The sequence below is a fragment of the Diospyros lotus genome, chromosome 10, assembly GCF_014633365.1.
Source record: "Diospyros lotus cultivar Yz01 chromosome 10, ASM1463336v1, whole genome shotgun sequence".
Classification (NCBI taxonomy): domain Eukaryota; kingdom Viridiplantae; phylum Streptophyta; class Magnoliopsida; order Ericales; family Ebenaceae; genus Diospyros; species Diospyros lotus.
The window spans coordinates 28,722,052-28,736,632 of record NC_068347.1 but is presented as its reverse complement, the minus strand read 5'-3'; the positions used below and the strand labels follow the sequence as shown (position 1 = coordinate 28,736,632).

General features: G+C 35.7%; 2 protein-coding genes across 2 annotated transcripts in view; both read left to right on the top strand.

The window, feature by feature from the left end:
* LOC127811543 (uncharacterized) overlaps positions 1-6,142 on the top strand; it is a 94,813-nt gene extending 88,671 nt beyond the window's left edge. Inside the window, exons 20-24 of the mRNA XM_052351499.1 lie at positions 4,190-4,321; positions 4,416-4,523; positions 4,643-4,752; positions 4,833-4,934; positions 5,082-6,142. Of these exons, the coding sequence (XP_052207459.1) occupies positions 4,190-4,321; positions 4,416-4,523; positions 4,643-4,752; positions 4,833-4,934; positions 5,082-5,610 (981 nt within the window). The 3' untranslated portion in view covers positions 5,611-6,142. The remainder of the gene's footprint in view (positions 1-4,189; positions 4,322-4,415; positions 4,524-4,642; positions 4,753-4,832; positions 4,935-5,081) is intronic.
* A 2,833-nt stretch (positions 6,143-8,975) lies between these two features.
* Positions 8,976-13,860, top strand: LOC127810894 (DNA-directed RNA polymerases II, IV and V subunit 9A). Its single transcript, XM_052350484.1, has 4 exons — positions 8,976-9,163; positions 9,279-9,354; positions 11,187-11,345; positions 13,380-13,860. Exons 1-4 carry the CDS (start codon positions 9,135-9,137, stop codon positions 13,458-13,460), a joined length of 345 nt encoding a protein of 114 aa, XP_052206444.1. The 5' UTR covers positions 8,976-9,134; the 3' UTR covers positions 13,461-13,860.
* The last annotated feature ends 721 nt before the right edge of the window (positions 13,861-14,581 follow it).

Below are 14,581 nucleotides of genomic sequence, written 5' to 3'. Positions count from 1 at the left end.
ATCAACCACTGATCCTGCCCAATCCGCATCAGAAAAACCTTCTGCCCCTCTTTCATCTGTCTTTCTAAACAACAGTCCCTTACTTGGTGTGCCTTTTAGGTATCCTAAAATGTGGTATACGGCCTTCAAATGTTGTTGAGTTGGGGCATGCATAAATTGACTTATGATGCTTACTGAATAGGCTATATCTGGGCGTGTTAAAGACAGATAAATCAATCTTCCAACTAACCTTTGATACCTTTCTTTGTCTACTAGTGGATCATCATCCTTCTTCATATACTTCCAATTCCTCTCAAGTGGAGTTTGTCTCAGTTTGCATGCAAGCATTCATGTATCTTTTAGAAGATCAAGAGTATATTTTCGTTGAGATATTACAATACCTTCTTTATTTCTTGCTACTTCCATTCTCAAAAAATACTTCATATTTCCCAAGTCTTTTACCACAAACTCTTCTTTCAATCTTTGTTTTAGAGCTGCAATTTTATTAGTATCATCCCCTGTAACAATTATATCGTCAACGTACACAATCAATATGCATATTTCCCCATTTGAGTGTTTAATAAATAGAGTATGGTCAGCCTCACCTTGCTTGTAGCCAAATTTGGTTAAGGTTGAGCTAAACCTTTTAAACCATGCTCTAGGGGATTGTTTCAAACCGTAGAGAGATTTGTGTAGTTTGCATACCTTCCCAATTCTTTCCTCGTTTTCAAAACCAGATGGAATCTTCATATATACCTCTTCTTCCAATTCTCCATTTAGAAAAGCATTATTAATATCAAACTAAAATAACTCCCAATCTAAATTAACAGCAATGGATAGAAGTATTCTAATGGAATTTAATTTTGCAACCGGAGCAAACGTCTCTTCATAATCTATTCTGTAGGTTTGAGAGTACCCTTGGGCTACCAACCTGGCTTTATATCGATCTATACTCCCATCTGATTTATATTTGACAGTAAATACCTACTTGCAGCCTACAATCTTTTTATTCTTTGGTCTGTCCACCAGTTCCCATGTATTGTTGCTGTCCAAAGCCTTCATTTCTTCCATCACAGCATTCTTCCAGTTTGTATCACCCAAAGCTTCATGTATATTGCTGGGAATAGAAGCTTCATCCATAGTTACAGTGAATGCCCTGAACTGTGGGGATAATTTAGAGTAATTTAGATAATTTGATATGGGATATTTCACACAAGATCTTACTCCTTTTCTGACTGCAATAGGTAGATCCAGATCATTGCTAGCTGCTGTACCTTTTTCTTCATTTTCTGGACCGATCTCAGGTTCCAACAACTGGCTGATTTGAGGAGCAGGATTTTTTGGCTTTCTTGAGTACACTTTAAGTTGTTTTTCTGGACTCAATTCTTCCCTTAGGTCAGTCTCTCCTAGTTCATCTGGGTTGTGATAAGATATTGGGCTTGTAGCAGCTGATGGTTGAATGTTGCTGGGTTCAATTGTTGCAGGTTGTGAACAAACAACTGCAAGATTATCACAAGTAGTAGTGGATGATATAGGCAGTGTGATAGCATTGAAATTGTAGGATCCCAATGGCTTTCTTCCACTGGTGATGCAATACCAGTGTGATAAAAGACTGTTTCATCAAATATTACATCACAAGAAACAAAGAATTTTTGTGATGTTGGACAATAACATTTATATCCTTTTTGGGTAGGAGAATAACCAATGAAAATACACTTGAATGACTTTGGTTCTAGTTTGTGACGGTTTGGGCTGGTTTGATAAACATAAACCACACATCCAAACACCTTTGGGGTAAGAGTATTGAGAATCCGAACATAAGGAAAGGTAGTCATCAAGTTGTTCAAGGGTGTTTGGTATTTTAGAACTTTGGTTGGGAGCCTATTAATCAAGTAAGCAGCTGTTAGAATTGCCTCCCCCCAATACCTATTAGGAGTAGAACTTGTGAACATCAAGGATCTAGCCACTTCAAGTAAATGACGGTTTTTTCTCTTAGCTACCCCATTTTGTTGGGGAGTGTAGGGGCATGTGCTGTGTGATTTGCAGAGTTTGGCTATCCATGGAGAGGGTGCTGGCCGGAATAATGGTAGGCTGCATACTCGTCTATTGGGATGCTGATCCAAGAGAGGATTCATCAGTCGCAGGAATGGCTGCTGGATTAGGGCTAGCTATCTTGATCGAGATACTCAGTTCTGAAAACCGACCTCTCATACCATGAACAAATTTGGTCCCTAGAGTAGAGAACCCCAAATTCAAGTCGAGTTTATGATCAATGAACTCGCCTCAATTGATTCAATAGATAGGAACCTACTTATACAAGGTTTAATGTAATCTAATCCTAGAATTTAGGAGCTAGTATACAACAGAAAAATAAGATAAGAAAAACTTCTATCTACTCTTATTATTTTTCCTAGATTTTAGGAACTTTATTTGGCTGCATCTTTATCCCCTTTCTTTGATCTGCTGGAGACTTATCTGCTATGCATCAGCTTCTTTATCTTCTTCCGAGACTTCTTCATAAGTTAGGACTCTCTCTCCAACAGTTCTAGTAGGTAAAATCCAGGCATGGTATGAAAGGACCTCACCCAAAAGCAAAGGATTTGCTGCTTCCACTATTTGATCAAAGGGATCTGTGTCACTGTCAGTATGCTTAACGCATGTAATTCGATGCATCCACTGTACTAACGCCAGGGTTCCATTCTACTCAATCAGATCAGCTTGTAGCAATTCAATTACAATAGAGGAATTTTGTTTGGGTTTGTTTCTATTGTACTAGTTATGTTCTGTTGCTTTATAGTCTGTAGGGGCTCATGTGAGGTCATGTAACAGTCTACTTTGTACTAGGGGAGTGCCCCCTTAGCACGTTTTTTATTTCATATCCTTTACCTATCAAAAGGAGGTGGCTTGATATAACACTAGGTACTGTCTTTGGTCTAGTAGCAATTGAAGATGTTGACATTCAACCCGCTCTTGTGAATCTTGAATCTAGATCTGCCTGAGTTGTCCCATATGATTCAGTAGTAAGCTTATCCATCATGAAGCAAGGAATAAGTGCTGGTATTCAGTTGAAGGAGTACTCTTTAGGTCTGCACAACTGAATATCTTGTTGAAGAATAGAATGAGAAAGTGAAAGTGATAGTAAGCTGTCTGATTAATCTCAATTTAATCACTCTCGTTTAGGGAAGGTTATCCTTTCTTGGTACCTGTTCTTAATAAATACAGTCAACATGCGAACATTTATTACCCAAATGTGTAAGCCTTTGGAGGGGGAACATGTCTGGTCCTATATAGGAAACAATAATTGTTGGGGCTAACTGAATCAGAAAATTTATACTACTAGGGTTTAACCAAACTGAAACAAGTTAGTGAGGCATCTAGCAAGTGTCCTCTTTTTTGTTTCTATTAGAAACCTAACTCTCTGGCTGAGTAACACTTGAGAGGCAAGGATGAGCACTTCCATTTGAGGCAAGAGAGGGTGGTTATCTGAACACCTTGGGATCATATCTAACGAGTATTCTAGGGTTATGTGCCTTGGGTGCTGGGAACAGAAATTTCTCAGAGTATATAACGGAGGTCGATTTGGCGGCTTGGCAAAAGATTTCTTTTATCATGTCATATCAGGACTGAGTTATATGGATTAAGGCATAGTCAAGGATGGTCCAAACCTGTAGGGTTTGTTTAGTTCATATCTTTGTTAGAAATCATCTCCTTGGTATTTGGTTACTGTATCCTATAAAGTGGCCCATCACCTCTAAAGTTCTGACATTTCTATCATTCTATGTACAATAATCCAGCCTTGAGACCTCCTGATTCTCCCCCTTTCTAGCCTTGTTGCTCTGTTTCATATCCTTTCTTCATATCTCTCTTGTTCTTAATTTATTATTAGTTCTGTCATTTGTAGTCTTACCCACATACTCTTAATATTTCTACATTTATCTGTGGCTGTTGGCGCTTTGTTTTGTCCTCTGGCTTATGATGATTTTCTTGGTATATCCTCTGAATATAAAACCATAAGGAATTCAAAAAACCAGCTTTACTTCTTTTAACTGTTGGAAAGCTGTAACGAGCATGCCTAACCACAACAGAAAACCAAAATCCACCCCATCAGGACAGCAAAACTGATGGCGGGTACTTTTGCATTTGAGTTATTTTCTTGAATATGCTTTGGACACCATTTTTTTACAGGGGTAACTTCAATGGCATTTTGCAGGATGAGCATCTGCTGAATCATATAGTGAGGAAAAACCTTTTGAAACCAATTATTGACACTTTTGTTTATAATGGAAATCGTAATAACCTGCTGACCTCTGCTATACTGGAGCTTTTTGAGTATATCCGGATGGTGACCACCTCTCTTTGACCATTTACATATTTACTTACTATATATATATATATATCAGGCAAGGACTATCTGCTGATGAGCTTGTCTTGTGCAGGAGAACTTGAAGATACTACTCAATTATTTATTTGATTCATTCTGGAATCAGTTGGTTAAATTTGAGAATTTAACTTCCATTCAGTCTCTGAAAGTTAAACATGAGCAGGTATTCTCCAGTTCTGTAAGGTTTTTCCATCTATTATCTGGGAGTGTATATCTTGTCAGGTTTTTCCATCTATTATCTGCTTGTATATATATATCCTTACTTGACAAGCTCATTTGCAGTCCCTTGATGGATCTGGAGTGCAAAGTTCCATTAATGTTGTGGACCCAAGAAAACGGATAGATCAACGTGCCCTGGAAAAAGAAGAGGAAGAATACTTCAATGAAGACAGGTGTGTTCATATTATTTTGTAATCAAGGTGTTTCTTAGATTGTTTGTCCATTAGGGACTTAATGTGGAATGCTTGATCAGTGATGAGGAAGATTCTGCTCATGCTTCAGTGTCGCGTTCAGCCAAAGTACAATCTCAGTCAGTTTTATCCAATGGTTCTGCCGTGCATCACCCATCATTAAGGTATTTGAATGGTGCTTCTGTAACATGTGGCTTTCTATCACTCTTTCCGTGCATTACCCATCATTAAGGTATTTGAATGGTGCTTCTGTAACATGTGGCTTTCTATCACTCTTTCTGTAATGCAATATCTTTATGTCAACTCTGTAGTTCAAAACCTAGTGGACTTGTTGATTATGAAGATGATGATGATGAAGACTACAAGCCACCACCGAGGAAGCAGTCAGAAATTTCTGATGAAGATGAGGGAACAGTTGAATCCTTTAGGCTAAAAAGAAAGTTGGCTGGAAAGGAGGAGCCTGACCTGATAAAGAAGAAGCGACACATCCTTAAAAACGCAAAGGTCAAAGGGAATGTGTTTGCTGCTTTGTGCTCAACTCTAAGTCATGCAGTATTACCCAGCAAAAAAACAGCAACCACCACGCATAACGTTCCTCCCTCCTCAGACTCAAAGAATAGCTCAGATGATGAAGAGAGATGCCCGGATAAGGGGTCCATAAGCTGTTCCAGTACGTGTGCAAGTTCAGATGAGGAAAACCATGCAGAAAAAGAACCAACTGGTCCTAGAAGTTGCTCTGAAAGTTTGCAGAATACTCTGGATGATAGACAGATAAGCGGAGAGGACTGCCCATTAATACCGCCAAACTCATCACCGGAAATGGCCATCAATGGGTCTTGAGTTTAGTTTCAGAATAATATTTAGCATGTCGATGTCTTCCCCTTACCTTCCCATGTCTCTACATATGGCCAATGTATATTCAGCAGTAAGCATATGCAGGGTGGAACTTTCTTCCTGAAAGGGTGGCGGGAACTGACAAAATAATGCGGCGCCTTCCACCAAAGCCGAGACCAGATACCGTGCAGCAGCATCTGAAGGGGTGGGAGAGACTATACCTTGGTACTGTGGACTGAGACGACCCTTCGTTTAGTCTTTATTAATCTCTGAGCCAAGTAATTGGTGCTGCTGGGAAACTATTTTTAGGCTCAGATGGCCTCCTTTCAAATTTCCGTTTGCTCTTTACCCTTTTTGTCTTCATGATACTTCTTCCCCTTATTACATAGCTATATATGTGAGCCGTAATTGATATTATAGGAACTGAAAACTGTATAGTAGTTGCCCTTGCTACAAATTTTCCTTTTTTGTTTGGTGGTGGATGCCTTTGTAACTGAGGAGAATCTGTTTAGATTACATTTATGTGTTTTGTTTTGTATTTTTTTTGGTTTGGTTTTGTTTTGTTTTGTTTTCTCCACATATAATTGTATTTTTAGTTTAAGGAGAGCTGTACATTACAATGCTTGTAGTGTAGGCTTGAAATAGGAAGCTCTAGTGCTCTTCTTAGACATCAATTCATGGTGCAGCAGAAATTAAGAATGGCATAATGAATCTGTCTCTGTCCACTTTGAGTTGAGTTCGAGGCTGTTCTATTCTTTATTGTTTTTAAGACATTAATTTCATCTTTTCCAGTTTTTATATTTTCTTCTGTCAATAGTCGATGGTCAGTAGAGACTAGTTAAGAGGTTCCTGTCTTTTCAATGTTTAGACAGCTGAGTAAGTTTGTCATCGGCACAGTAACCAGAGGAGGGGTAGTTAATGGTCTCTTCTTATTCAATGTTTGGACACCTGAGTCAGTTCATTTAGTTATCATCACAGTAATCAGAGGGTAGTTATTAATTTGCCTATTAGTATGAAAACTTTAATATTTTTGTATTTTTGTGATTTTATTTAAAAATTTTAATTTTGATAATAAAGTCTCAATTTGAATAATTGGTTGTAATTTTATTTACGACCCAAATTTGATTCGTCAACATCTAAAAATCATTAACGTGGCATATCACTTAATATTTTAAAACATTTTGATTGGATTGGATTTTACATGTATACGTAAAAAAAATAGGCCTATTTGCACAAAAAAATTAAACATTTTAGCATTTTTGTAATTTTATTCAAAAATTTTAATTTTGATAATAAGGTCTTGATTTAATCAATTTGTTGCAATTTCATGTCACCTAGTATTTTGAAATATTTTGAGTTAGTTCTAGACACGTGTAAAAAAATATAAAATAAAATAATATTAAATATATATATATGCATAGAGAGAGAAGCAAGTTGAAGATGATTAAGGTGACGATGATAAAGACGATCAAGGTGACGATGACAAAGGAGAATGGTGATGATGACAGCAATGACAGATTTAGAAGCTGGAAGTGAAGATTGATCTGGGCTTGTTGCTACTCACGGCGACGACAACTAATTTGGGAGCTAGACTGATCACTAATCTAGGTTTCTTCTTGTTCAAGGTCATCTCACAAAAAGTGACTGGCGGCCTTTTGCTATTGTCGGTTGATGACGTCCTTTGCCAACTGCCTCACCCTTGTCGTCAGTCGCTTAAGGTAGCCCCATTAACGTCAATGATCGCCCATCAAGCTTCCAGATTCGACCTTTTTCCTAGATCGGCCTCTATCACCACTTTCAGGCCAGCAACATCGTCTGTCACTGTCGTCGTCCTTCGCCTACCTTTCTTTGTAAATATATCTATCACAGACACACGCACATATACTTAACATTATTTTAGTTTTTTTATTTTTTTTACACGTGCATGTAAGGCCCACTCTAAATGTTTTAAAATATCAGGTGACGTAGTGGATTTTAGACACCGATGAATCAAATCTGGGTTGTGAATAAAATTACAACCAATTGATCAAATCAAAATATTATTGTCAAAATTAAAACTTTTGGATAAAATCACAAAAAAGAGAAAATATTTAGATTTTTGTATTAATAGTCTTTTTTTACACATGTGGTCCACTCAAAATGTTTTAAAATGTCAAGTGACATGCCACATCAACGAGTCTTGGACGTTCACAAATCAGATTTGGATAGTAAATAAAATTACAATTAATTGATCAAATTAAGATATAATTGCTAAAATTGAAATTTTTGGATAAAATCGCAAAAACACGAAAAAATTTAAATTTTTTATGTTAATAGCCCTTATTAATTATGTCTTCTTAAGTATTTGTTTACCCGTTTATTTGTTTGCACGTGAGGTGAGACCCCAATATTAAGATCGAAAATCCAATCCAAATGACCACTTTGAGATTTTCGACCATCAACTTCATTATTCTTGGAAGGATCGTTCTTGCGCGATTTTCGGTGCTCGTACCCTCTAATACGTCAAGAGAGGTAAATCGTAAGTTGGGCTTTTAGGGCTTGAGTAGAGCTAGAATCGAACTCGCAATCCACTACATTGATACCAGCATATTGTTCATCTAATCGCTCGATCTATGTACTGGAGGCATCAACTTCATTATTCTTGTCTCTGTAAGCAGTGGTGTTGAATATTTGTTAATAATACGTTAAATCTTATCATATCATATTACTATACAAATATCATGTCACAAGTTAGTGCTAAATAAATAGCATTTTTGGTAAATAGAATATATGTATGTTTGGACAGTAAATAAAACTGTTACTTATGCTACTGCATCAAATCAAATCATTAGCAAAATCAGAATCTTGCCATATTAACACCTCCTCTGATGCTATCACCTTAACATGATAATAATATCATCTTCTTTTTTTTTAAAAGCAAAGACCATTTCTATTCCTGTCAAATTTAGGATTGAATTGAGTATATATTTTTCTTCCCTATTGCTTTTGACATAAAGCAGACAGGATCAATATTATTAATATGTTATCACTCAAAATTATTATTAAAATAAAAAAAATCATAATTTTATAAAACTAAAAAATACCCTCTAAATTTAAACTCAAGAAGTTATTTGATATAATTCTGAATAACAGAAATAGATTATAATTTTGACAAATAATAGATACTCTATTCGTGAAATGTATTTTTTTTTTTAAATAAAGATACTCAGCTTGATTGAGTTGTATTTAAAAGAGATTTAATAATGAAATAGAATGAAAATAAAATAATATTTTTGAAATTATAAAATAATTTAAAATTAATCTTTTAATATTTCGATACAATAAACAATTCAAAAATGTTAAAATAGCAAACCCGAGACGGATCCGTAAATCATAGACGCCATTCTTGAAGTCTAGAACAAAGCCAGAGGCAGAGACAGGGGGAGCGAGGAGGGAATACTGAGAAGCCAGAAGCAGGAGAAGGAAAGAAAGAACGCAACTGTTCTACTCTCTCTCTCTCTCTCTCTCTCTCTGAATCACAGATTTTCAAAATGAGTACCATGAAATTTTGCCGCGAATGGTCAGTCCATCCGTCCATCCATCTTCATCCTCGAACCGTCTTTACTTTAACTTCGTTCACTTGCATACACCGAGATTCACATCCATTCCCTTGATATGATTTCTTCTCCATTCAGCAACAACATTCTCTACCCCAAGGAAGATAGGGACCAGAAAGCCCTCCTCTACGCTTGCCGCAATTGCGATCACCAGGTCTGTGTTTGTGTGTGTGTGTGTGTGTGTATTATTGACTAAATTTAGGGTTTTCGGTCTTGAATGGACAAACAGATAGACTTACATATATGATAAATTTACTTCGCTGATTACGAGCTTAATTCCTTTTACAAACCCTTGAACTGCGCTTTCTAGTACTCGTTGATTAAAATGGTAATTTCGTTTTACCTTTTCAATGTGTGTCACTATCTCTCGGAAGGGTTATGGTTCATGTCTGTGTCAAGGGAAGGCTTGAAAGTATGTCGGTTTGTTTGAAATGTGAAAGGGGCAGAACTATGGGTTCAAAATTGGGGCTTCTGTGGAATTGCTACGATGTTTTTACCTTTATTGCTGCTGAACTATGATAGTTGCGTTTATGTAAAATACTTCGTATTTTTTGAGCTCACTGCTTTAGTTTTCATAACCTTTGTTCTTTTGTGCTTGCATATAAAGGTTTAAATCTAGTGGAAACATTTAGTACAGCATACCCCTTAATAGCTGGCATCTGTAGGTCGACTTGTTATCTTGTTTTTGTGCAGGGTCTTCCCTCTTTTGCCGTATGCCATGCACTGGAATGGGCCAGTACAGTCTTGGTGGCACATAGTGTGAAATCTTTCTAAATTAACTTGGCCATTCTAACCATTGGCAGGCTCAAATTCGTGTAAATGGAACTGGAAATTCAGTTCATTCAGTATCTAGCTTACTGTCTACATAGTCGTACATCGTTTACCCTTTAATCTAACTTTTTTAGGAATAATGTTATGAGTTGCCCATTAAAGTAAATCTAGTCCTCTTCGAACAAGAAATCAGGTATGCAGGTGCATATTGTCTTCCAAAGCATGTAGTTTTTCTCATGTCATGCCAGTCATGGTGGAGAAGCACACAAGATTCATTAGTTAGAATCTTCCCTCCAAAGTTTGCTTTGTCACTTCAGCTTTGGTCAGTGGCTGGAATTAGAGCATCTGAATAGGAAGAAATGGTATGGGGATAAGAAAGACTTCTAGTTTCTTTTTTTATTCATTTGCACTCCCATTGAATCTAACAAAACCACTTCATTTCTCTATGGTATGTCTTTATACATAATATTTCCATTCACAATAACTGAAATGTCTTGTATTTATGTTTCACTTCATTTGTTTTATGGTGATCTCTAAATGGTTCTGTGCAACTTATTCTGATGTTTGCAGCATGAATTGTGTTCTGGCATGCTGTTTCATCATCATCAAGGGAAATAGAGGCAATTTTTAACCTTTTTCTGATGTGAACTTTCTTGAAGCACAGTTAACAATTCTGGATGACTATTTATTGTCTATACACGTATAAAATATTGGAAACTTAATCAGCATCTGCTAGAAAATCTGGAACAGGCAACACCATGTTCTTCTCTGTAGTCCATTGTTGAGTAGATCATACAAGGCTGTCTTCATGGCTTTACATGCCTTATTAACCAGACTGCAACTTCTGGAAACTACTTGTGCTGGGCTGGTGGATGGAAGACACTAAATGTTGCATCTTTTTTGATGCATGAACAAATTCTCAGATTCTGATCTAATTGGACATTAATTTTTTTTAAGCATTTGCACTCATTTCATCTATGACTTACTCTGCATATGCATGATGTTGGTGGTAAATTGCTCATATCTGGCTTCACTAAATTTCACAGCAACACAGAAGATTTTGGATTCAACCATTGAGTCTGAGGGTACCATCACTGTTGATTTATTTTTTCATAGGGGATAGAATCACATTCTGAATTTGTTTAGATTTCATATTTTATTAAATGAGGGGTCAACAATTGCTGATGTGCAATATCTTTCTTCACCACTATATAGGAAGTTGCCGATAACTATTGTGTCTACAGAAATGAGATACACCATTCAGCAGGGGAGCGCACCCAAGTATTGCAGGATGTGGCTGCAGATCCAACTCTTCCACGAACAAAATCAGTTCGATGTTCTGTATGTGGCCATGGAGAAGCAGTTTTCTTCCAGGTAAACTTTTATTTTGAGTATGAGCTATGCTTAAATAATAAAGAAACTGGCAATCGTCTTTTCTTGCTTGCAACTACAGTTGCAAAATGGCTGCATGAATTTGCTGAAGAGACAGTCGTTCCAATATTTGAGTCACAGACGATATATAGCTCAATAATTTCCATTTAGATTTAATTGTGAATATTTTTGTTGTGCAATTTGAAAACAAAAACAGGTCTTAATGATATACAATCAGTTACTAGTCAGTATATAAAATCCACACTGCAAGGATCTAAATTTGTCTTTGAGAACTGTGCTCTTCTGAATGGTGGAAAATTTATGAGTTTTTTAATATGAATTCCTTATTTTAAGTTTCCAGTTCTAAGAATTAGGCACTGAGGGCTGGATTGATTGGAATTACGTTGTTAGTTCTTTGTTTCCGTTTTTTAAATTTTGTAAGCAAAAAAGAAAATTTTGTTTATAAAATTTTGAAAACAAAAACAAAAAACTAAAAAAGAAATTGTAATCAAACGAGCAATAAGTTTTACTGTTCCAGAGCTTTGCATGGTTATATTTCAGTTCCATCAAAAGCCTCCTATGACACATTCATGCAAATTCTCTGGTGATTTTTAGCCATTGTGTACACTTTAGGTTTTTGCCTTTATTGCAGGAGTACATTGAATGTCCAATTTCTAGAGAAACATAATGCCATGATCTTATATTTGATTAGTTTGACTGTTCTCGGTGTTATTAAAAACTCAAGACGCACTAAGGCGCAAAAGGGTGTTGGAGCCTGAGGTGCAAGGCGAGGCGCACACCTGATAGAACTAGGCACATGTTTACTAAAAAAAAAGAAAAATATATATTCTACTTGAAAAATAAGGTATAAAATAAGTTATAACTCCTAATGACATATTTACAAGTATGTTATCAAGGAAATTAAAAAATTCAACATATACTAACGAAAAGAACAATAAAAAATGCCAAAAAATATAATCTAAAAGTTTTTAAATCAACTTAAATTAAATCTTAAAAAAATTTATAGGTGGTCTTAAATCTTAATCCAGATTAACTAATTATGCATTTTAAATAATCTAAAAATCATCCTCATCATCAAGATCAAACATTTCTATATTTTCATCATTAGAAGCATAATCTCTAATAACTTCTTCCACATCATCTACTCCTCTTGTTGGATGATTTCTATGGTTTAGAAATGTGATGATAGTTTCATACATTTTTTTGATAGGTAATATACTGGACTTGAATTTGCATCTTTCTTTGTTTTGGTGACTTAATGTTGCATTTTGTTATTGCATGCCTTGAATTTGTTCAATTCTCCCTATCTTCATCTAGTTCAAATTCAATTGGAGCATTTGAAGTAGTAGCTTTTTTACTTATTATCAAATTTGTAATTGAAGCAATAAATTTAAATCCTAAACAGTAAAAAAATAAATAAAGTAGCAAATAGTGAAATAAAAACATTGAAAAACAGCTAAAAAGCCCAAGGCGCGCGCCTTTGTCTAAGGTGCCTTGGGTTGACACGCGCCCTTTGGGCTGCGCCCGCCTGGAATGCTTTCAGGGGCCCAGGGTGCGCCTTGGTGCGCATAGGCGCGCCTTTAATAACACTTAATTGTTCTAGGTTTTTGTTCTATTCCAAAACCAAATAGGAATCAACCAACTGATTCTTTTTCATTCTTATTCGAACTTCACTGTAGCAGCCTAGAGAAGTAATCCCCAAACGAATAATCATATGAATACAAGTAGTGTTACATGATTTCTGATTTCAACAAGATCAGGTCCTTGACAACTTTAGAATATTATCCTTTGTCTTTCTTTTGCTGCTATTTTACATTTTATAATATCAGGAAATGTGTGAAAAAATTCTGTTCAGAACCTAATGTGAAACCTTTCCAATTGTCAGTTAGAAATTCTATGAACATAATTGCTCGTGCAAAAGTCTCAAATTTTTCTTGCAAACTATTGGCTGCTGGTGATTGAAGAATATTATTGTTTTGAAATTTATTCTTTTTTTTTAATGTAAAAATTGTGCAGGCAACTGCAAGGGGAGAAGAAGGTATGACACTATTCTTTGTTTGCTGCAACCCCAGCTGTGGCAATCGTTGGAGGGATTGAAACCAACCTCGTGGCTAACTAACTAATCCCATATGCTGCAGCTCTGTCTGGTTGCCATCTGTCTTTGTTCTTCTTAATTAGTTGGGTACCTAAAAACTATTAAAGTGTCTTCCAATGAAAAGGAAGGAATTTTGTTGCTTGTAATCTTGCACCTGTGGTATCTCTGACTCTCTTCTCTTCATATGGGATTCAAGCATGAATTGCAGCTGAAAGGTGATTTTCAACCAATTAACAATGCCAAGCTCTTAGGACAAATGGAGTAGACAAATTTGTCCATTTTCAGGAGAGAATAATCAGCGTAACTGTCCTGTTCATATATGAATATGTATGATATATGCATGCATACATAATAGTTAATGGTGTTATAAATTTAAAATAAAAAGTAGTCTATTTCACTAAACTATTATATCGTATTTACAATAATTTGAATATATTACGACATATGATTGAATTGGTATACCAAGTCATTACAGTTTACATTGAATATTTTCTTCATTTTCAGCTATGAACTTCCATCCATCTTCTCTGCAAAAGTCCCATAAGTTGCTAGTCTGCATTTTAACAGGCCTTGGGACAAAAAACAGTTGGCTGTCAATCTTAATTTGCAAGTCTTGTATGACGTAGGTCAAATGTACACTCTCATTTGGGCTGCCAGTTTTTTGTTTTTATTCTTTAAATAAAATGGTGAAGTATTAAATTAATCACTATATTTAATATGTATGCCAAATAAGTTATTAAAGTTTTATGAATAGGGTTCGTTAGTCGGTCATTATTTTTTGTTCTAACGTTGTTAGACTTAGAGGGCAATAGCACTGTCAACAGTTGGTAGTTGGCTAATTTGATTTCATTTGTAAAAATTTAATATCCATTTTCGTCCCGAGCTAAAGAATAATGGACAATTTAATTTTCTTAAAATATTTTTAAAAGGACAAAGTGACAAATTGGTCTGTGTACTTTAGGCCCAAATAGGTCACAAAAATGTCAAAAATGAGGTCTACTCTTTGCTTTTCTGATTTAGATTTGGGAATTGGGATTGTTCCTCTTCTTATGAACTCAATAGTTATTTTTAATTAGCTAAAAAAAAAAAAGAAGAAGCCGTAGTCAAGATATCACTTAAAAAA

Bases quoted from the DNA above. Each gene is read 5' to 3' on its own strand.
- LOC127810894 (XM_052350484.1), top strand. From the start codon at position 9,135: ATGAGTACCATGAAATTTTGCCGCGAATG. The intron at 9,355-11,186 runs GTCTGTGTTTGT...ACCACTATATAG, and splicing joins GCCGCAATTGCGATCACCAG to GAAGTTGCCGATAACTATTG. The intron at 11,346-13,379 runs GTAAACTTTTAT...AAAATTGTGCAG, and splicing joins GAGAAGCAGTTTTCTTCCAG to GCAACTGCAAGGGGAGAAGA.